Genomic DNA, 23,052 nt, shown 5'->3' with positions numbered 1-23,052 from the left:
TCAAACATGTAAAATGTATGTTTAAACTCTAGTTTGTGTCATATATGATAAAAATGGTACTTAGTAAATGGTACTTATCTTAGCATGGACTACACTGAGGAAAAAACTAATTACAAAAGTGCTCAGATATGGCACATTTTGGGAATGTTCTGGGAAAATGCACACTGGCATGTGTAAAACATAAACACATGGAAGTACTTACCGAGATGAATGTGGTGTGTGATGTGTAATTGACTATCAAATACACAATAATTTTTTTGTCATTTAATGATGCTCGTGCAGCATTGTTTTACACACGGTTTTCAGTCAAAATGTATTTTATAGTTGTGGGTACGAACAGAGCACTTGATATCAACTCATGATGTATATTAAAAAAATAAGACTGATTGAAGCCTGATGTCACCGCAAGACCAATGTGGCAAAGTGATTCATTTAAACAGATGAGACCTGCTTTTTAACACCTCCGGGCTGGTGTGTGCTCATAAGAACTTATATGGCATGACATAAAACTGTTGTTGCTTTGATAAACACATGTCAATTGCAAGCATAAATTGTGAGAGCATCCAAGTAAATAAATGTGTTCTCTTTCTCTTACCCAGAACGCTGAGTTTGACTGTCTGAGTGAAGTTTCCAGCTATGTTTGTAGCCACACATCGGTACATGCCACTGTCAGTCACACGTGTTTCTGTGATCCTCAAGGAGCCTGATGGCAGCTGAATGTGTCTATGAGAGAAGAGGTTACATTTGAAAGGAGGAGAAGAGGCTAAAATGTGAGACTAACTGTTCTTTAGCATACTGTGTGTAAAACCACACAGGTGCTCCCAGTTTACAGAGAAGCTTCCGAAATTATACCTCTGTTTACTTTCATGTTAAGCTGAAAAAGGAGAGTTTAATTACTGTGTAATTTTTATCTGACCGCAGTCTTTCTGCCTCTAGGCTGTAAAGTAAACATCAGCACTTGAAAAACAATGCAGAGAAAAGCAAGCTACCTGCATACAATATTTATAGTGTTTAAAAATAGGATACAAGAGTCTTATTTATAAAATGTATGCACGGTGAGATTTGATTCCGTACACCAACTGAAAAACAATGCATACAAGCTTTTTTGTGCATACATCATGCACGGTGACTTCATTTTCTGTCTGATGACTTCTAATGATGCAAGTGTGAATAACTGACCAGACTGAATTATTCCATTCAAAAGTATGAAGTATGATTTTTTTCCATATTTTTGAAAGAAGTCTCTTATGCTCATCAATGCTGCATTTATTTGATAAAAATACAATAAAACCAGTAATATTGTGAAATATTATAACAATTTAAAACAACTGTTTTCTACTTTACATATTTCAAAATGTATTTTTTTTTCCTGTGATGCTGAAGCTGAATTTTCAGCACCCATTACTCCAGTCTTTAGTGTCACATAATCATTCTGATATGCTGAAACATCCACTGATGAGCCAAAACATTATGACCACCTGCATAATATGCAGTTGGTTCTCTCATCGATTAGGCATGGACTCTACAAGTCCCATGAAGGTGTCCTGTGGTATCTGGCACCAAGATGTTAGCAGCAGATTCGGTCCAGCACATCCACAGATTGAGATTGGATTGAGATCTGGGGAATTTGGAGGCCAGAGCAACACCTTGACCTCTTCATCATGTACCGTAGAACATTCTTGAACAATATGTGCAGTTATAGGCAGCCTGCTGAAAGAGGACCCTTCCACCAGGGAACACCATTGTCATGAATCATTGTCATCATTTTTCTCCTGTGTAAACTAGAGCAATTATTATTTATAATTTTCTCTCTCTGCATTGTTACTTGTTATTAATGCAAACTGCACTTTATTTTTATATCGTTTACTTACCTAGTACGTTCTTAAGCACTGATTCCTAGGAATTGTCTAGTTATTGTATTTTGATTTATTTTTGTATGATGTGCTTCGCCTGAACAACTATTTGTAACCTGTACTACACTGTCTTGTCTTTTATGTGTAACTTATGTTATTTGCACCATGACGCTTTATCTTGGCCAGGTCGCCGTTTTTAATGAGAATGAGTCCTCTATGTGCCTACCTGGTTAAATAAAGGTAAAAAAAAATATTTAAAAAAATGAAGGGATTTGCCTGTTCTGCAACAATGTATAGGCAGATGGCACGTGTCAAATTTACGTCCACGCGAATGACCGGACACAGGGTTTTCCAGCAGAACATTGCCCAGAGATTCACACTCCTTCATCCGTCCTAGTCCCACAGAGCATACTGGTGCCATCACTTCCCCAGGTAAACTGCGCACATGTAGATGGTCATGATGTAAAAGAAAACAGGACTCATCGGACCAGGCGACCTTCCGCTGCTCCAAGGTCAAGTTCTGCATGTCCAGTGTAGGTGCTTTCAATGGTGGCATAATAGGCACTTTGATATGCAGCAGAATGTGATGCACTGTTGTGTTGTGACACATTTATCCTATAACCATCATTCAAATTTTGTGTGACATGTGCCACAGTAGACCTTCTGTCGGGTCGGACCAGACAGGATAGCCTTCGTTGCTCTTGTGCATCGATGAGTCTTGGGCGCCCAACACACTGTCATTGGTTTATGGTTTGTCCCTCCTCGACCACTGTTGGTAAATTCTCCCCACTGGTGACAAGGAGCAACACACAACAATACACACAGAGTAGGGCTGAACGATATTCGATTTTAACATCGACATCGCGATGTGCGAGTGAGCGATAGTCACATCGTCGGAACATGCGATGTGAAGGGTAGTAGCACAGCAGCACCAGCGGGAGATATTACGCGCTTCATGAGGCACGCGCGCGGTCTCTTAATTGCTTTCTCTCCCTCTCTGCCTCTCTGCCGTACACGCGCTGCGCGGTTTTGAGCACAGTCTCTGTCTCGCGGGCGCGCTCGCTCTAGATTCCGGAGATTTTAACTAATTCGCGGGCCATTAGTGAGCCGCTATCAATATGCGGGAGACTCCCGGAACTTCCGGTAGACTTGGGAGGTCTGTATCTATAATAATATCGGCATTAGATTTATTGATTTTTCATTAGGCTATTTTTTTGGTGCTCCCTCAGCTCTTGATGCGCGTGGTGGGAGTGGTGACGCTGACAGAGGCGGTAAAGCTGCTGTTTAAATGTGTTCGGCTTTTCTGTTTACAGAAACATGTTCTCTAATCTGTTTAGAAGATTTAATACAAAATATATTAAAGTTTTATATCATTTTGTTTATTTCATATGATTATGATGACCAACACCAACACTGTTTTACTTTGGCTAAGAAAAGTTGACTTAAAAGATTGTGAACCAAAATGCTTAAGTTGTTTTATAAAAAATATATTTAAGTTATATTGTTGTAAACCAATCAGGGGGTTGGTGTAAAGCTGCTGTTTTATTTAAAAATGTGTTCTGCTTTGTGTTTACAGAAATGTTCTAATTTTGGAATAAAATATTAAGTGACCTTTTTGTCACTTGCAATGAAGCTTGCTTATTAGTGAAATTATTAATATCATGGAATGGTAATTATTGTCTTTAGACTGGAGTTATGGCTCTCAATATCGCAATATATATCGTTGGGGAAAAAAATATCGCAATGTAATTTTTTTCCAATATCGTGCAGCCCTAACACAGAGGTACTTTGACCCAGTCCCCTTGCCCTAACTATTTGTTCCTTGTCAAAGTCGCTCAGATCTTTATTTCTGTCCATTTCTCCTGCATCGTTGATAATGGGAACTGATTGTGTGCTTACCATCTAACCTGCAGTACCTAGACCTTAATATGTGGCCTTGTTAGGAGATGATCAACGACATTCACCTGTGACTGTTCATAATGTTTTTGCTCATAAGTGTATGTTGTCATTATAAGAAATGCAAGAAACAGTTCTTATTGTTATCAATGTTGAAAAACATTGCTGATTAATATTTGTGTTGAACAGTTTTTAATAAAAAAACAATGTTAAAGTCTTTACAGTGACTTTTGGTCAATTTAATGCAACCTTGCTGAGTAAGTATTAATATCTTTAATAAAAATCTTACAGACCCCAAACGTTTGAACAGTAGTCTAAGCAATAAATGATTGACTGTTTGCATCCATAAGAGAATTTGAATGCTTAGAATGTGGTCATATTTAGATTATGTGTGGTCATATTTAGATTATGTGTGGTCATATTTAGATTATGTATGATCCGATTTTGAATTTCTGTAAGACTTTATATATTTTTGAAGACTATTTATTAATAATTTAGGAAAAATGTCCATGCATATGGACATTTCATAAATTATGATTAGTACTGTAACAATCAGAAAATTATTGTATATTGACATCCTACTCATTTCTTTATAAATAAGATCCCAAGTATTTGTGTATTTTTCACATATACCTTGAAATGTTCTTCCTGAAATCTGTGAAGAAACACAGAGACATAAGCAAAATTGATACCTGGGAGAGAAGGGGGAGATGAGCTGCTTGTCTTTGGCCCAGGTGATGATGGGAGGAGGTATGCTCTCCACCTCACATGGTAGTGTGACATCTTCACCCACTGTTACCGACATCTCCAACAGCTTGTCTGAGTTATTCTGCATCTCTACACCGCTCGGCCTGGGCTTCACTACACATTTACAAAGACATACAGTATGCAAGTACAACAGGGTGAGATTGGAGGATGCACCAAAGTAATACACAGGAAACAAACAAAGCTGAAGAAAACATTAGACATTTTACAGTATCACAGAACCTCGGAGGACCAGTAAAATTGATCAGACAAGTAAGTAGAACAAGCTGCTCTAACCGTAGACGGTGAGCTGGACCTTTCTGGAGCTGTATCCAGCAGCATTCGTGGCTGTGCACACAAACTCGCCAGACTCTTCACCACTGGGGGAGACAATGTGAAGACTGCCATCCTCAAACAGAGAAAACACACTGCCAGTCATATCCAGCATCTCCCCTCGCTGAAAAACATCAGCACACATTCATTTTATAGCAACATACAGGTGCAATGTAAGGCTGAAATAGTGAGACTGACCTACAATTTTAGTGGTTTTGTATGTACATGTAAAATTTGAGAAGTCAAAATATCAAATGAGCACCTAACAAAATAATATGGTCAGCAATTTTAGGATTTTGAAAGAAAAACAATCACTAACATTATTATGGTAAATATTTTTTATTTATTTATTACAATTAAAAATTAAAACCCTAAGCAAAAAACATTTCATCAAAAGTCAGTACCCTAAAAAAAGTGTATTTTCTGTCCAAATCTGTCCTAATTGAGCATGTGTTTGTGTGAGAGAAAAGAGAGAGAAACAGAAATGAGACACATGTACCTTTGACCAAGTGATATCTGGTTTGGGGACTCCATGTGCACGACATGGCAGAGAAATGGGCGTCCCTTCAATGGTGCTGAATACTTGAGGGCCATGTTGAATAGTGGGCATCACTGGAGAGAAAATGTAGAAACACTTGGTTTAGTATGATGAGGGATTTAGAAAAAACCTAACCTGTGCAACACTGCACAGAAGGTATTTTAACAGTTTTTAGGATACTGTACAGGCCATGCACTCTATCATCTAATAATGTAGACTCAGACTTTCCATAAGTGAATGTAGACTGCTTCCTTAAGAGTGATTGCGTTCGAAAAATGAGAGTTTTTGGCTCTGTTATTTCTCTGCAGAAGTGCTCTGCTCACACTGCTGGTTCTGTTTTTAATTCTCAAATGAATGAATGATGAAGGCATCTTTTGTGGAGCAGAGGGAAATAAAGTCTTATTATATACAGTCATGGAAGGGAGGAAGCAGAAGACTGGGCTATGCCACAGTGGTCTGGATCCACAGAAAATAAATATTTTACAACAGGCATGATTCTGCATTTGTCACGTTTATCATGGACTTTCTGTTTGTTTTCTTCATCATCATTAGTTCATTTTCATCACCTGTCTAGTTAATCAGTTAATCATCCTTCATTGTCATCACCTGTTGTACCCTCGTCATCCTCTGTGTATTTAAGTTCCTGTCTTTCACCTTTCAGTTGTCGGTCAATGTTTATGTTGCTGTGTTTGAGTGTTACCCTTCAGCCTGTACCAGCTTTTTGTAAGTTTATTCTAGTAAAAGTTTGTTTTGGAGTATTGTACCCGTCTGCCTGTCTTCATCCGCACCATACCCGTGACAGATTGACCGACCAAGACAGTATGGATCTTCCAGCCGTCCAGATCCTTCTCCTTTCCCAGGAGGATCAGTCTCTCGAGGCCCACACACAGAGGTATTTGGACTTGGTACCTTTGGTACATTATGATGATATCAGCCTCTGTATGTTCTTCCGGGCAGGCCTCAACGCTGAGGCCAAAGCACGCCTGCCCGGAGATGGGCCTCGGGAGAACTTTGCTGCCTATGTGGAGTGGGTATTATGGAATAACGGATCATCCTTCACCGTCGATGATGCCACCAGCCCCACTCCAACTCCAGAGCTTCCTGCACCGCTGGTCCCGTCCAACTCCAGAGCTTCCTGCACCGCTGGTCCCGTCCAGCCCAGAGCTTCCTGCACCGCTGGTCCCGTCCAGCCCAGAGCTTCCTGCACCGCTGGTCCCGTCCAGCCCAGAGCTTCCTGCACCGCTGGTCCCGTCCAGCCCAGAGCTTCCTGCACCGCTGGTCCCGTCCAGCCCAGAGCTTCCTGCACCGCTGGTCCCGTCCAGCCCAGAGCTTCCTGCACCGCTGGTCCCGTCCAGCCCAGAGCTTCCTGCACCGCTGGTCCCGTCCAGCCCAGAGCTTCCTGCACCGCTGGTCCCGTCCAGCCCAGAGCTTCCTGCACCGCTGGTCCCGTCCAGCCCAGAGCTTCCTGCACCGCTGGTCCCGTCCAGCCCAGAGCTTCCTGCACCGCTGGTCCCGTCCAGCCCAGAGCTTCCTGCACCGCTGGTCCCGTCCAGCCCAGAGCTTCCTGCACCGCTGGTCCCGTCCAACTCCAGAGCTTCCTGCACCGCTGGTCCCGTCCAACTCCAGAGCTTCCTGCACCGCTGGTCCCGTCCAGCCCAGAGCTTCCTGCACCGCTGGTCCCGTCCAACTCCAGAGCTTCCTGCACCGCTGGTCCCGTCCAACTCCAGAGCTTCCTGCACCGCTGGTCCCGTCCAACTCCAGAGCTTCCTGCACCGCTGGTCCCGTCCAGCCCAGAGCTTCCTGCACCGCTGGTCCCGTCCAGCCCAGAGCTTCCTGCACCGCTGGTCCCGTCCAGCCCAGAGCTTCCTGCACCGCTGGTCCCGTCCAGCCCAGAGCTTCCTGCACCGCTGGTCCCGTCCAGCCCAGAGCTTCCTGCACCGCTGGTCCCGTCCAGCCCAGAGCTTCCTGCACCGCTGGTCCCGTCCAGCCCAGAGCTTCCTGCACCGCTGGTCCCGTCCAGCCCAGAGCTTCCTGCACCGCTGGTCCCGTCCAGCCCAGAGCTTCCTGCACCGCTGGTCCCGTCCAGCCCAGAGCTTCCTGCACCGCTGGTCCCGTCCAGCCCAGAGCTTCCTGCACCGCTGGTCCCGTCCAGCCCAGAGCTTCCTGCACCGCTGGTCCCGTCCAGCCCAGAGCTTCCTGCACCGCTGGTCCCGTCCAGCCCAGAGCTTCCTGCACCGCTGGTCCCGTCCAGCCCAGAGCTTCCTGCACCGCTGGTCCCGTCCAGCCCGGAGCTTCCTGCACCGCTGGTCCCGTCCAGCCCGGAGCTTCCTGCACCGCTGGTCCCGTCCAGCCCGGAGCTTCCTGCACCGCTGGTCCCGTCCAGCCCAGAGCTTCCTGCACCGCTGGTCCCGTCCAGCCCAGAGCTTCCTGCACCGCTGGTCCCGTCCAGCCCAGAGCTTCCTGCACCGCTGGTCCCGTCCAGCCCAGAGCTTCCTGCACCGCTGGTCCCGTCCAGCCCAGAGCTTCCTGCACCGCTGGTCCCGTCCAGCCCAGAGCTTCCTGCACCGCTGGTCCCGTCCAGCCCAGAGCTTCCTGCACCGCTGGTCCCGTCCAGCCCAGAGCTTCCTGCACCGCTGGTCCCGTCCAGCCCAGAGCTTCCTGCACCGCTGGTCCCGTCCAGCCCAGAGCTTCCTGCACCGCTGGTCCCGTCCAGCCCAGAGCTTCCTGCACCGCTGGTCCCGTCCAGCCCAGAGCTTCCTGCACCGCTGGTCCCGTCCAGCCCAGAGCTTCCTGCACCGCTGGTCCCGTCCAGCCCAGAGCTTCCTGCACCGCTGGTCCCGTCCAGCCCAGAGCTTCCTGCACCGCTGGTCCCGTCCAGCCCAGAGCTTCCTGCACCGCTGGTCCCGTCCAGCCCAGAGCTTCCTGCACCGCTGGTCCCGTCCAGCCCAGAGCTTCCTGCACCGCTGGTCCCGTCCAGCCCAGAGCTTCCTGCACCGCTGGTCCCGTCCAGCCCAGAGCTTCCTGCACCGCTGGTCCCGTCCAGCCCAGGACCGCCTTCGCCGCTGGCCCCGGTCAGCTCAGAGCCCTCTTCGCCGCTGGCCCCGGTCAGCTCAGAGCCCTCTTCGCCGCTGGTCCAGTCCAGCCCAGGACCGCCTTCGCCGCTGGCCCCGGTCAGCTCAGAGCCCTCTTCGCCGCTGGTCCAGTCCAGTGCTGACCTCCCCAAGAAAATTTTGGGGGGGGGCAATAAGTCCTCTGAGGGGATCGTGGAGGCCCTTCCGACACGGTTCCCATGGCCACCCGAAGGGTCCACACCGCCATGGTCGCCCGAAGGGTCCACACCGCCATGGCCGCCCGAAGGGTCCACACCGCCATGGCCGCCCGAAGGGTCCACACCGCCATGGCCGCCCGAAGGGTCCTGGCCGCCTGCACGTCCTGCTCCGCCCTGGCCGCCTGCACGTCCTGCTCCGCCCTGGCCGCCTGCACGTCCTGCTCCGCCCTGGCCGCCTGCACGTCCTGCTCCGCCCTGGCCGCCTGCACGTCCTGCTCCGCCCTGGCCGCCAGAAAGGCCTGCTCCGCCCTGGAGGCTTCCTGCTCCAGATCGGCCACCCCTTCATCAGCCTCCAGGGCGCCCACCCCCCCACCCCTTTGTTGTTCTACGGCGCGAGGTCGCGCCTTGTTGAAGGGGGGCGTTATGTCACGTTTATCATGGACTTTCTGTTTGTTTTCTTCATCATCATTAGTTCATTTTCATCACCTGTCTAGTTAATCAGTTAATCATCCTTCATTGTCATCACCTGTTGTACCCTCGTCATCCTCTGTGTATTTAAGTTCCTGTCTTTCACCTTTCAGTTGTCGGTCAATGTTTATGTTGCTGTGTTTGAGTGTTACCCTTCAGCCTGTACCAGCTTTTTGTAAGTTTATTCTAGTAAAAGTTTGTTTTGGAGTATTGTACCCGTCTGCCTGTCTTCATCCGCACCATACCCGTGACAGCATTGTCCTTTAAAGCATAGATCTGATTAAATATTTGATATATTTGTGGAAACCGTGATACAATTTTTTTCAGTATTCCTTGAGAATAGAATGTTCAAAAGAACAGTATTTATTTTCAGCATTATTATAATTATTTTGTAACATTATAAATGTCTTTACTGTCACTTTGATCAATGTTATTGACCCCAAACCTTTGAATGGTAGTGTATTTCATTATTTGTGTATTTGTTTTACGTCTTACCGTAGACGTTGAGTATGGTGGTGCGGTTGCTAGATCCCACCACGTTTTCGGCCAAACAGGTGTATTGCCCCCCATCCTGCTGACTGACCCGTTCTATATGTAGACTACCATCACGTCTCACGGTCACATATGGACTTGATGTAACCTGACACACACAAGCACACATTTAAATCACGTTTAATAATTGTGACTAAAAATATTTAATGACTACATGAAATGCAAAGACTTCAGGGCCTATGTGTGTGCACATGTGTTAACTCACCAAGCCATTGTCATGTAGCCAGTGTCTCTCAGGAAGGGGGTTTCCAGCTAGTACGACACAGGGGAGTGTGACCTGCTGGTCCTCTATCACACTGACCACTGTGGGACTCAGAGCTATCAAAGGAGACACTGCACACAAAATACACATATTAGGATGGTAATATATACAGTATTATGGAAGTATTACAGATACACAAATACATTCAACAGTTTGGGGTGGGTAAGATTTTTTTTTTTTAAGAAATTAATACTCTTATTCAAAAAGGCTGCATTAAATTGATTAAAGTGGCAGTGAAGACATTTGTAATGTCTTTTTGAACTTTTTTATTCATCAATAAATCCTTAAAAAATTATCATGGTGTCCACATAAAAAAATGAAGCTACTGTTTTCAACATTGATAATAGTAATGTTAACCACCAAATCAGCATATTTGAAAGATCATGTGACTGAAGACCGGAGTAAATCTGCTGAAAATGAATTACATTTTAAAATACATTAAAGCAGTTATTTCACATTTGTTTTACTGTATTTTTGATCAAATAAATGCAGTTTTAGTGAGTATAAGAGACTTCTTACAACACATAAAAAAAATACTACCAATCCCAAACTTTTCAACGGTAGTGTATATAAGAATGCTACAGATAGTTTCAATAGGGTAGTTTCAAAAAGTTTACCTGCTACACATACCACACTGACAATAATTAACCATTACACCAAAACCTGAGGTATTATGCATCCTAGGATTTATCCTCATGAAGAGCAAGGTGTTTTTTAAAAATAAACCTGATCGTATTAAATGTGATTTTCCTAATTCAATCAGACAGAGTATGGTTAAGTCTCCACTGGAAACAACGGCACTGAAAACTCAGTGGACTGGCCGCACCTCTGTTGTTTTGCTTGTTAAATTTCCATGGATACCTTGGAATACATATAGAAAGTGTCACAGGATATTAGGGCTCGGCAGAGGAGAATTATGGGACGGCTGAGACATGCTGTGAGACCTCATTAGTGACCTTTAGCTTCAACTCCATGTTATGTTGTTTTTACAGGACCACAAAAACGCAGTCACTCCCTCACACACAGAGATACGTTTACACAATAGACACTTCTGATCTCTCATAGTGTTCTTCAACATGACAAAACCAGCTGACCCTTGATGAAGTTTTGGTATGATACTTATCATTAGAAGACCTACAGTCTTTTTATAAGTCAAGTATTGATCGAAAATGCCTTCTCTTGTAATATACACATTAGGATTATTTATTAAACCTACTAAAGTTCACCAACATGTACTCAAATAATGTATAAGAGCAGGGGGTCCTATGTTTTACTAATCTGAGCTAAAATCAGGCTTAAATCAGCCCATATGATGAAATGATGTTCAAAATGCTGCTTTCTTCAAAAACATTGGAATAAGCCATTTTCTTAGATGCATGTAAATAAGGGCATTTTATGCAGATGCCAGAAATGTAAGCAACTGCTGGGTTTCCAGCGCTTTGATCAAAGACAAAAGTATTAAAGGATGCCTGAATTCCTTTGATTCTCTATTGGCAAAGCTGACACATGCCCACTATACTCTCAAAAGCTCTGCTGCCACGCACATGTAAATACACTCCCATCTAGCATCTACAATATAACTGAACAAATACACAAAAGTAATCTAATAACAAATGTATACACACTGCAATTCAATGATGGATGTTTTAGTGTTCACATCTGGTGCGGTATAGCCCTCGCCACAGAGAATGAATTTGAACTAAGTCTGGTATTGGCCTTCTATTATTGCATCTTTTCTCTCTTAACCAGAAACACATGTACCCCTGAGCCTTTTACTGTAAAATCATATGGACCCAAACATCGCAAACTAAAGCTTACGGGCCTCAGGCCAAGAAAATGTGCATGTGACTAAGATAAAGGAATAGCAAAACAATTAATATCCCACAACAGCTTCTTCCTTCAAGTGAGCTGCTGACAGAAGGATCAGCATAAACATGAAACATATGCTGCAGTTACGACTGAAGAGTTATTTCAGATGTCATACCGAGTCCAGTGACAGTGACTTTGGCCTTGGCCTGGATTTTGCCAAAGTGGTTTTGAGCTTCACACACATAGGTGGTCTCATCCTCTACCCAGAGGTCTAAAAGGCAAAGGACAGAAAATCATATGAACCTTAGCAATTTGTAAAATTAATTAAAACACTACTTGGATCTTCTTATAAATTATGAAAAGTAAATATTAGGAAATGTAACTGAATTTAACAGACCAAAAATATATTTTCAGTTTAAAAGCATCCAATTCTGAATATTCTTTCTTCAGTCATCAATTTTATAAACAAATAAATATATACAAAAATAAATCATTAAATGAAAAAAAAAATGTGCTGAATTTATTTTAAAAATCCTTGTGTTAAATAAATGAACATGAAGAATAATAGTAGTTATTTGTTGATAGAAACTCATGTCAAGAGAGAGAGAAAAGGAAAAGAGAAGGACTGACTGGTGATGAAAAGGCCCCCATCAATTTTTTTAGTGACAGTACTGGGACCGCGGTGCTGAGAGAAGAGTGAGACATTGTCATCTCGTCTCCAGGAGAGCTGAGGTTCTGGGTGGCCTCTTGCATGACACGGCAAGGTGATGTTCGTGCCGATATCAGCAGACATATCTGATGGTTTTTGTGTGAACTGAGGAGTAGCTGTGGAATACAGTTAAAAGATTGAAAGCTTTTAATAAAAGAACAAAACAGTAGTTTGATTCATTCATATATACAGTAGGGGTCTTCAATAGACAGTTAAAAGACGTCAGCCATAAATAGGAGTCCCCTTTTATTTTCTTACTCAAACCACTGCCTGCTGCTGCTTTTGATTGCTTTTAGAGGGAAAAGCTACCCATAACTCCTGGTCAAGAGTTAGCTTTCTCCGTAATAATAGCTTACTGGCGAAATAGATTTGCCAAACAATTTGCTGCGTTTCTGTGTTTGTGCTCTGGAAAGCGTCAAAAGGTTTTGCAGCATTGACCAATGTAGCCAATCACAAACATATCTGTTGACTTCTTGAACACAATGGCCAATCAGAGGTGTTTAAGTTTATCCACTATGTTTTTGTCCAGTGGCGAGTTGAAGTTCTGCACGTTGGCAAATCCTCTCATCATAACAAAAAAAAGTATAGGTTGTGCGGTGCCACATAACTAGAAAGTATATTTCAAGGAAATGTATCTAAATGTGGGGTAGCACATCTCCTTAGCCTTACCCTGGAGTTGGTTCACCCTCCATCTATATGAGTTCAGCTAAATGTCTCAGTCAAACACAAGGTATATGACACTGTACATCTTAAATGATTACTGGAATTGGCATGTAATTTAATCAGAAGATTTTGGAGGTGGGGGAACCCTAATTCGAATAAAAGGTGTGTAATATAGCCTTACATCCCACATCCAGCGTGATGTACCCCTGTGCAGATCCAGCTGAGTTTACCGCCACACATGTGTACTCTCCTGTATGTGTGTCCAGAGTCTGCTGAATACTCAGAGTGCCGCGCTGAGGGTCCATACTTAAAACTGCAGATGGCTTCAGCTGCATGTCACCTGAAGATCAAACATACAGTACATTAGGGCTGACAGTGCCAAAACAGAAGGTGTGCATAAATGACAGTAGGATGACCAAAAGTTTAGGAGGACACTAGCTGACCTTTGTACCACAGGACGTCAGGATGTGGAACTCCCGTGACCCTGCACTCCATAATGGTTGTTTGTCCTAGACCAATCAGCAGGTCGGAGTGAGGGACTGTCACCTGTGGAGACTCTACAGAGGGGAAAAGATCACAGGAAACTTAATTAAAGACTAGAGTATAACCATAGGGTGGGACTGAATGAGTCAAATGTCTCACTTATTTAGAGTTGTGAGAAGTTTAACAGTAAAAAAAAAAAAACCCAAATGACATTTTAGACCTTTGGTTTGGGATTTTTTGTTTTCATTTAGTGGTGTTGCACAATTTATCTCTTTACTGACCGACGTAGCTGACAAAAGCAGTTTGAGTGTCAGTTCCTGCCACATTACTCGCCAAGCATCCGTATGTCCCAGCATCCTTTGGCCCCGTGTTCCTGATGACCAGTGTGCCATCAGTGGTCATTCTGTGCCTGGGTGGGTAAAGCACAACAAGCTAGGAACACTACAGTAAAGGCTAACAAATAGAGACAAAAGTAAGACATGTATTTGTTACCTGCTGGAGCCCATAATGAACATATCATTGTGTATCCACACCACCATGGGTGAGGGGTAGCCTTTGGCTGAACACCTGATCCAAACTTCCTGACTGGTGCGGAACGTCTGATTCCGAGGGTCAACCGTCACCACTGGTGGCTCTAGTATGAAAATGAGGTGATCATGATGTTTGATAACATAACCAAATGTTTCTAAGACAAGTTCTGCCAAATGAAACTTAGTTGCTTCTTGCACTTTTCAGGACACTTTAGAAGTGAAATGTCCAGTGAGCTAAAAGCATGTTCAATTTTATCCGAAACAGATGAATGTGAATCTGGCAACGTTTTGTCACGTTGGTTGATGTATTTATCGTGGCAGTTCGGAAATGAAACGTCCGGCGGTAAGTGGCACTAAAAGGCTAATGCTCGATCGCATTTAAAAATAACATACCACCTACACTAAACCCTACCTTAAACTTAACTGAAAAATGCCTTTGCTGAAGCAACCATACCATTTTAGATTGCTTCTTCAAGTCTTTGATCTCTTTTACCGTGAATCGTACTCGAGAGCTCTGCATCACAAGTGTAATCCTGCATCACAAGTGTAATCCTGCATCAGGTGAGCCAGCGAGCAAGATTTGAAGAGCTAAACATATTGAGCTGGTTATGTGATGCAAACATCATCACAATGTTTTGCTTTAGAAGTCATGAGCTTTGGTAAAAGTGTTTTGAGGTCATAATAACACAATATTGTGCAAAGAACCGTGTGAAAATAAGTCTTTATTAATCATAATTTGTGTGAAAAGGAATAAAAGTTGTTAGTGTTTTACTGCCACTAGTGTTCATTTCAGCAGGAAACTGCAGTGAATTGTATATAGGTTCATTTTTAGAGTTTTGCAAAAAGGGATGTTGGATAAAATGGTTCATAAAAAGACAGACAGACTTACCTGAGCCATATCTAAGAGCCAGAAAACCCTAGCAACTGCATAGAAACACACTAAAATCCACTCACAACACCTTAGAAACTGCTGGCAACACCTTATCAATACCACAAACAAGCACAGCTTAAATTTACTAAAAGCAGTGGTTCTCAACCAGGGGGCCGGGGTCGACTAGGGGCCCTCAGAAAACTTCAAAGTGGGCTAAATAATTTAAAATAATTTTTAAAAAAGTGGATTTTTCAATTGTTTTTTTTTTGTCTTTAAAGAACAGGAGAACACTTTTAAAGAACACTTTTAAAACCTTTTAAAAGTGATTCTAGACCAGAAAAGGTCTTGCAAGTTATTAAAATTGTATACATCCAAGAGGATTTTTATAATGAATATACACTTCTCTAGTTAACTTCTCTGCAAAGCTCTAAAATATTTGATCGTGTGGAAATTATAAAAACATTTGTAAAAAAAAGATCCTTATGCTTTATCTCTATCCAGTAAAACAATACAAATTTAAGTCATGGGGCTTTCGAAAATTGATGTGAACAATTCTTGGAGTGAAAAAGATTGATTACTGTACTAAAGTAAATGTATTATGAATAATAAATTATGACTTATCAAACAGTTGGATGAGATTTACAGACATTTAGAAAATATTTAGAACATAATTACATTCACCAACAAATATATATTCATTAGTACAATATTAACTATAGATATGTGTTAGTAAAGAACATAACTGCATCTAAGTAATGTTCACATGTGGTCTCCACAGTACCCTTTCCTGCTTTACAGCCATGATATGATTCTGAAGCCAGCCAAACATATTTCACAGCAATTCTCCTATCATTTCTTCTTTTTTACAGAAACACTAAAGTGGGATTATTGGTTCCAGATTCTCTGAGCTGCTGAAGCAGAGGCATGCTCTTGATCAATTCATGATGTGCAGCCCCTGCTGAATGAGAATGTTTTCTCACTGCTGAAGCCAATCTGATGCATGTCTCTACTGTTCTCTGACCTCCAGTCTCTGCCTGTCCCATATGCCAACAGAACAGGATGTGACATAATTGGCAGAAACCTAGTGATCTGCCTAAACTAGCTAACAGAAATGAAACAGCATAAGTGAAATGGAACTGAAATGCTCTACATAGACAGCTACTCTGCGTCTCATTCAAATAGAGCAGGGGAGACTAGACTTATAACTGATTTCAATAGAGTTTGGCGTCAGCATGTTGCTAAGATACAGTAATGCTGCAATATGGCAACAAGCATAAAAAAAACATAGCACATAATTTTTATAAGACACTTTCAAACATAAAAAAATCTTACTAACCACAAACTTTTGAAAGGTATAGGCTAACCCTAGGCTATATTGATAAAAAATTGTTTATCTCTTTCTTTCACCTTGTCTTCTACATTGGATTGGACCTTTGGTCTTCTACCTACTGACCTTGACACAGTGCAGTCTGGTATTGTATTCTCTGTGAAGAATACATGCAACGCTGCCTTAGAATATCAGGTATCTTAGCTATAATGAGATAATTTAAGGGGTGTTTACACAAAAAACTGAACATTCTTATATTTTGGCCTTTCATTTCCACAACAAAGGAGTTTTGGGGGCCTGAAAACACAAACTTTTGAAAACGGGTTTCAAAGTGCAAGTTTTTGAGAACAATACCGTTATCGCCTGTAAACTACAAGAATGCGAATTTGTGAACGTCATGCGCATGAGTATTATGTGTTCAGTCAATAAGCATGTAGTGTTTCTTTACAAAGTGACATCGCCAACTACTGGCCTAGCATGCATAATACACAATTTTTTGTAATTTTCGTGGATCGGTTTGACAATGTTGTCGTCACGCTAAACTTTTCAAAAACGTAAAGGAAAACCGTTTCCGTTTTTAGTACATGGTTGTAGTGTAAACGTGGATAAACAGGATAAAACGCTGCTTCTGTAGGCAGATCACTAGGTTTTTGGAACAGAGCAAATCACTGCTACAAGTAAGTAATATGGTGGTTAACATTGCAAAATATTGTAACAGAGATTTACAGGTCTTCTACTGTATTTCAAATGGAAAGCTTGACAGGGATGAGTGATGTAATTTCCAGAACCCCATTTTGTCATGATTAAAGTGGACCCAAAACGAGACCTGGCAGACAAAAAGAGTCTATTGTGCAAGGGAGAGCCATTGTGTATTGCATGCTCAGGCAGTTAAAGCATTGCCATTGAGAGGTTACTTTATGTCTAGTAGTAAAGCTGTAATTATCCCAAGTCTTAGTCACTAAATTGTACTCTAATAGACTTGGTCTGCCTAAAGGCCAAATGTTAACAACTCACTGACGCTAAGCATCACTAACACCTCGTCATCTACGCTATTTTTGCCTGAGGCTACTGTAATTCAAACAGTTACTATGTTTTTGTAAATTAAATGTCTACTGTATGCAGATTAAAACACATTTTTAGTATGCAAATCCTGTGGCAGCAAGATCTATCTGCACACTTAAGTACAGTGTAACTGCAGTTAATATCAAAATATTTGTTTAGACATTAACACATATTTACTGCAAAATGTTCAAACTGTAACTTCATACTTCATGGCAATGTAAATAGCAAAAGTAGTTGGAATACCCAATATTAAATGGCTAAATATTCTTTGGGTCTCTGGACCCTGTAAACACAGATGCATATCTGACTGGGACTGGGATTGTAAACGGTGTGTGTGGACAGTACAGGTCAAAGTAACGTTGTGTAAAGGATTAGGGCAGATGACTCTGCGGACTGGCCAGGTATCACTATGTCAGCAGTCCCACTTCAAAGGGCTCCTAATGACTAGGACAGCACAGGAATCCCAGCAGGTGGTGATTACACACACACACACACACACACACACACACACACACACACACACACACACACACACACACACAGTCCAACAGTGACAGCTGTTTAAAAAGCCACACTGACACAAAAAAACTACGAAGTGGCTTAAAGTGTAGCAGCAACACAAAAATAGAGGGTAGGGGAAAAGGAAGCAGGGACTGATAGACGGGGACAAGGAGGCAGAGAGAAACAGAAATATTTCTATAAATATTATAACACAAAATTAAAGCTAACGTTATTATTTCTATTTAATTTAAATGTAATTAAATTATTATTTTTAAATGGTGTGTATATGTATGTGTATTCCATGTGATTTGGCCAAGCAAAGCATTTTTTACTATGTCAATAAAGCTTCTTGAATCGTAAATATTGAATTTCGAGAGATAAAGACAAAAAATTATACTGAGGCAGAAAAAAAGAGAGAGAAAGAAAGAAACAGAGAGAGAGAGCGAGAGAGAGAGAGAGAGAGAGAGAGAGAGAGAGAGAGAGAGAGAGAGAGAGAGAGAGAGAGAGAGAGAGAGAGAGAGAGAGAGAGAGAGAGAGAGAGAGAGAGCAGAAACTGAGACAAAGCCAAAGAGAATTAAAGTGTGATGCAGGGAAAACCCGTTCCTCAGGTCTTGGGAAAGAATGTTGTGGAAAACTAAGAGACTCATCACTCAACAATGAGGTAAAATTATACAGTTAATGTCACTCCCGCTCTCCTGCTAATAAAACTCAAACCCGGCCCTAAGGGGCTTGACACATTTAATCATCATAAAAGGCAATCTCAAGTCACATCTATCCATCAATATTACCTCCAAACCACATACTTTCAAATCAAATCAATGGTTGGGTGTTATGAAATGTTTTTTAGGGGCCATTCAGACAGAACACAAATTGTAAAAAAAAAAATTGTATTAAGAACGCTGTCATGTGCGAGATGCTGCAAAAGACGCGAGGTGAGCGCATCAGTCAAACTTATCTGTCTACAGTATGCTTACACAGAAAAACAAAGTAAAAGCAGCACAGTGGAATGCAAAAATGCGTTCTCTGTGAACAAACTATTACACTTAAATTCTGTTCTGTTAAAAAGGCCATTTCTCTTTTCATTTGTGATCTAATTTGTCATTCTTCTTTTGTGCGAAAAGGTTATTTTACCCAGTGAGAGAAAGCAAAGTGATCTGCCAGCGTTGTATACTGTCAGAGGAAGTTTTCTTAATTCTGTGTAAGAAAGGGGCGCAGAGCCTGTTTCAATGGAAACTGCAGGATCGCAAACAGTGAGCAAGCCCAGCATAAATCACTTTCACAAGTGCTATAAAATATTGCAGTGAAATACTACAGAAAGGATGCAGTGAAAACAGATCTTGTGTTAGAGAGAAGCGGGAGAGTGACCTGCCAAAAGCCCAGTGGGATTTGCTTTTTCTAGGCATGTATTAAAATAATAACTAGAATTGAAGTAAAATGAGCAAAAAGTTAATTATATGATTGCATTGGCAGACCGAATATGCAAGAAGTAAAACTGTTGTAATGATCAATCTTTTGTGGCTTTTTGCTTTAACAAAAACACAAACACACTTACCTTGCACATTGAGGTACACACGAGAAGCGGAGACTCCACCCTCATTGGCTGCGATGCAGGTGTACCAGCCGACATCATCAGGAGTGACTCGGTGGATTGCCAAGGACAGGTTGGCGGTGATATGTATGCGATGGTCCAATTTTGCATCCACGCCCCCTCTCTGCCAAGTCAGGTTAAAGTGCACCGTGCTGGTGACCAGGCATGTCAGAACGACATTTGCACCAGGATACGCTGTCACATTGGAGGGCACTGTGATAGCAGGAGGAGGCTCTGCACAGACACAATGAGTCAAGGAAATGTGATTATCAATCTCTTTATCCTGGAGCAATTGAATTCAACAGCCTAATTTGAATCCATTCACATTCACTAATTATTTTCCAGACCTCTCTGAGTTCTCATAAGGTCTTTGGATGTCTGTGAACTCAGCAGATCTGACAGTTTGTGCAATGAGTCTGAAATGTGAAGGGAAACGGGGAGGGTGTTGACAGATGTGTGGATTAGGGCATAAGTGGGGAATTTATACAGGAAGACACATAAATTTCATAAGGGAGGTTTTCTCTGTCACTCCTGCTAATCGTGTCACTGGCCCAGCGACAGCACAGTCGGGGAAACAGCTCAGAAAATGGGACAGGGAAAAGGAGACATGTCTGTCTTGATAAACCTTTGGTCAACAATGAACCTATAAGAAAACGGGACTTCTAGGTGATCATTCCAGCTGAAGGGGAATGTCAGATTCCCAGATTCCACGGTAACCCTGGGTGTTATTAAGGCTGTATCTCACCATAAAGCCACGGCCGCAGAGAGGAGCCGGAAGACAGGAAGTGAGGGTATTTGTGCAAGGAGTTTGTGTAAGCACTGTCGGGGACAGTGTGGTGTCAGGTTTCCAACAACGCCACAATGCCATGAGGATACAGTCCTGTTTATTTTTGCAGTCCTTGTTCATCACAAAACCAGACATTGAAATATATCTCTTGCATTGAAATGAACAGTAATATCAATCTAATCCGTCTTCCAAGTACAAAATCTGATTGCAGTGACACAAGGACATTAGCAGATTTTTTGAGCATGAAATTCAGTGCGATATTCAAATACGATTTGTCTGAAAAACTGGCAGACGAGCTGAATGAAAATGAAAATTCACTTTCTGACAGTAGTTGACAATTATGGAAAAGCAGAAATATTTTTGTGTACACAAAGCGCTATACATACTTTAAGAGTCGCATTTGCATGCCCAAAAATGCTGTCTAGGTAGCAAAGGATTGTATACTGTAAACAGACATGAATTTAGACTTGTTAGGAGTTTAAATGTATATTAATCTTTACTGCTAAAGTGCAAATAACTTTTATCAAAAACATTAAAGCTGAACTTGTGTCATTTTTTGTGCAACTAGCATCACAAAACTGAATTGCAAATATAATATCTTGAACACATACCCACTCACTCGCATGCATGAGATTGTTCATGGGCAACACATGTGTTACACAGAGCATGAAGTAAACCAAAGATTATAATGGGCCATTTCATCTGAGGAATCCAGTGCTCTCTCCATTTTGGGTGAAATGAGGGCAGATTTTTGGAACAACACTTAAATCTGAGTGGATCACATTGGGATTCTGGCTAGGTGAATTGAACTCACACACACGTAAGTGGACTCATGAGAAAATATGAGAGAGAGAGCTTCTAGGCATGTCAGATGTGGGACATCTCAATAATTTGCCTCATATGTATTCCTCATATGTTATCTATTACGCAGCAGTGTATAAGGTTGAAAATGCCAGTCATGCACAGAGTTTAGCAAAGGCAGCATGCTTCAGTGCTCTCCTAATGGTGGGCATCTCCCTGAATCTTTGCAAACATTGAATGATTCATGTTCAACTTTGTTATAGTGTATACCTCATCGTGTCTGTTAATGTTACTGATAATAACAGGCTATATAATGTAATTAAAAATGAAAGGTGACATTCTAACCAGAAACATCAAGAAAGGTTTGAGCCCGTCCTGTTCCGGCACTGCTGATGGCGATGCACTCATAAAAGCCCTCGTCCTTCAAGGACACCTGAGCGATTCCCCATGATGCATTGGCAGACTCCCTAAAAAGATAACGAATATGTAAAGCCATATAAAATAAATCCCTTCCCAAATAAACACCCAAAGACATAAACTACAAAGATTTAAATGATTAGACCATCAGCACTGGGCCCTTGAGCACAGGATTAAAAGCGCCTGCTAAGTGACCCAGTAACCAAGTAACTCTAAAGTTCACTGGGACTACAACACTGTCATTTGAAAGCCATTTCTACATTTATGTAGCATTTTTTCCACTAATAATGTTAGTCAAGGTTTCTTCCTATAAAAAAACGGTATTAATTTAGATCTAAAGGAACATGTGACACTAAATATTGGAATAATGGCTGCTTAAAATTCAACTTTGCCAATACAGGAATTAAATGTACTTTAAAGTGTATTAAGATAGAAAACAGATATTTTAAATTGTAATAATATTTCACATGACTTTTTTATACTGTTTTTCTTATTTTAAAATAAAAGCATAAGAAACTTCTTTCAAAAACATTTTTAAAAAAAATCTTACCAACTCCAAACATTTGAACAGTAGAGCATGTCACTTTGCACAACATGTCAACTACCCATCTACCATTAATTAGCATTACCTGAAAAGTTGGTCCACACCTACACGTAGTCCCTCCCTAGTGAAACGTAAAGTATAGGGGATCAGGCTATCCACAGAACACGTAATAGCCCCCTTCTGCAGGTAGTAACCCGGAGTGTGAGAGGGCATGCTAACTTTGGGCGCATCTAAAAAAAAAAAATGAAGAAAAAAAAAACACACTAGTAACACAGACAGTAAAATATAGGGAAAACTACCAATATGATACTTGGATTGAATATCTTGTGGTGGTATGCGTCTACACAAATCTGACCTGGCACAATGCTGGAGTAGGAGACACTGGACACTCTCTGAAAGAGGAAGCCATCACTGTCATAGCCAGTGACTCTAAGAAAAAAGGCCTCTTTGGGTGGAACAAATTCTGTGATGTTCCAAATGCCATAAGGGCGTCGCTCAGGGAAGTAGCGAATGGGCAGCGTCTTCATTACATCACCAGTGATGCTCAAGAGTTCCAGGCGGTCAGCACGAGCAGGAGGGGAAAGACCAGTGGTGTTTAGCAGGATGAAGGTAGGGATTCCTGTGTGTGAAAGAGTGCAGAGGTTAGAAAGGTTAACCAAAACATGTTTTAAATGCTCAAGTACACAGCCACTATGTTGACCTCATAAATTTGACAGCGTGTGTGGTCCAAACTATTTTTTTTTTTTAAAGAAATCAATACTCTATATACAGCAAGAAGGACGATCAAAGTAAAGACTTTTATAATGTTACAAAATGTCTATTTCTAATTAAAAAAAGAATCCTGAAAAAAAGGGTAATAATAGTTTCCAAAAGAATTATAAGAACAACTGTTTTCAACATTGATAATAATAAGAAATGTTTCTTGAGCACCAAATTAGCATATACAAATTATTTCTGAAGAATTATGTGACACTGAAGACTGGAGGAATGATTGTTGACATTTTTTAATTTAAAACATTAAAATAGTTAACTAATTTAAACTGCAA

At 41.9% G+C, this 23,052-nt stretch overlaps 1 protein-coding gene across 1 annotated transcript in view; it reads right to left on the bottom strand.

The window, feature by feature from the left end:
* Positions 1-23,052, bottom strand: part of hmcn1 (hemicentin 1) — a gene marked incomplete at its 5' end in the record, with an annotated part of 95,381 nt that overhangs the window by 52,361 nt on the left and 19,968 nt on the right. Inside the window, 16 exons of the mRNA XM_079638911.1 lie at positions 596-723; positions 4,442-4,610; positions 4,791-4,950; positions 5,326-5,438; positions 9,596-9,740; positions 9,858-9,985; positions 11,899-11,994; positions 12,354-12,548; positions 13,277-13,435; positions 13,539-13,652; positions 13,860-13,987; positions 14,071-14,212; positions 19,422-19,691; positions 21,391-21,512; positions 22,092-22,236; positions 22,362-22,625. Coding sequence (XP_079495037.1) covers positions 596-723; positions 4,442-4,610; positions 4,791-4,950; positions 5,326-5,438; positions 9,596-9,740; positions 9,858-9,985; positions 11,899-11,994; positions 12,354-12,548; positions 13,277-13,435; positions 13,539-13,652; positions 13,860-13,987; positions 14,071-14,212; positions 19,422-19,691; positions 21,391-21,512; positions 22,092-22,236; positions 22,362-22,625 — 2,478 coding nt within the window. The remainder of the gene's footprint in view (positions 1-595; positions 724-4,441; positions 4,611-4,790; positions 4,951-5,325; positions 5,439-9,595; positions 9,741-9,857; positions 9,986-11,898; positions 11,995-12,353; positions 12,549-13,276; positions 13,436-13,538; positions 13,653-13,859; positions 13,988-14,070; positions 14,213-19,421; positions 19,692-21,390; positions 21,513-22,091; positions 22,237-22,361; positions 22,626-23,052) is intronic.

Source organism: Phoxinus phoxinus (genome assembly GCF_949152265.1).
Source record: "Phoxinus phoxinus genome assembly, chromosome: 16".
NCBI lineage: Eukaryota > Metazoa > Chordata > Actinopteri > Cypriniformes > Leuciscidae > Phoxinus > Phoxinus phoxinus.
The sequence above is the reverse complement of the archived record's forward strand: the minus strand, read 5'-3'. Positions and strand labels throughout refer to the sequence as shown.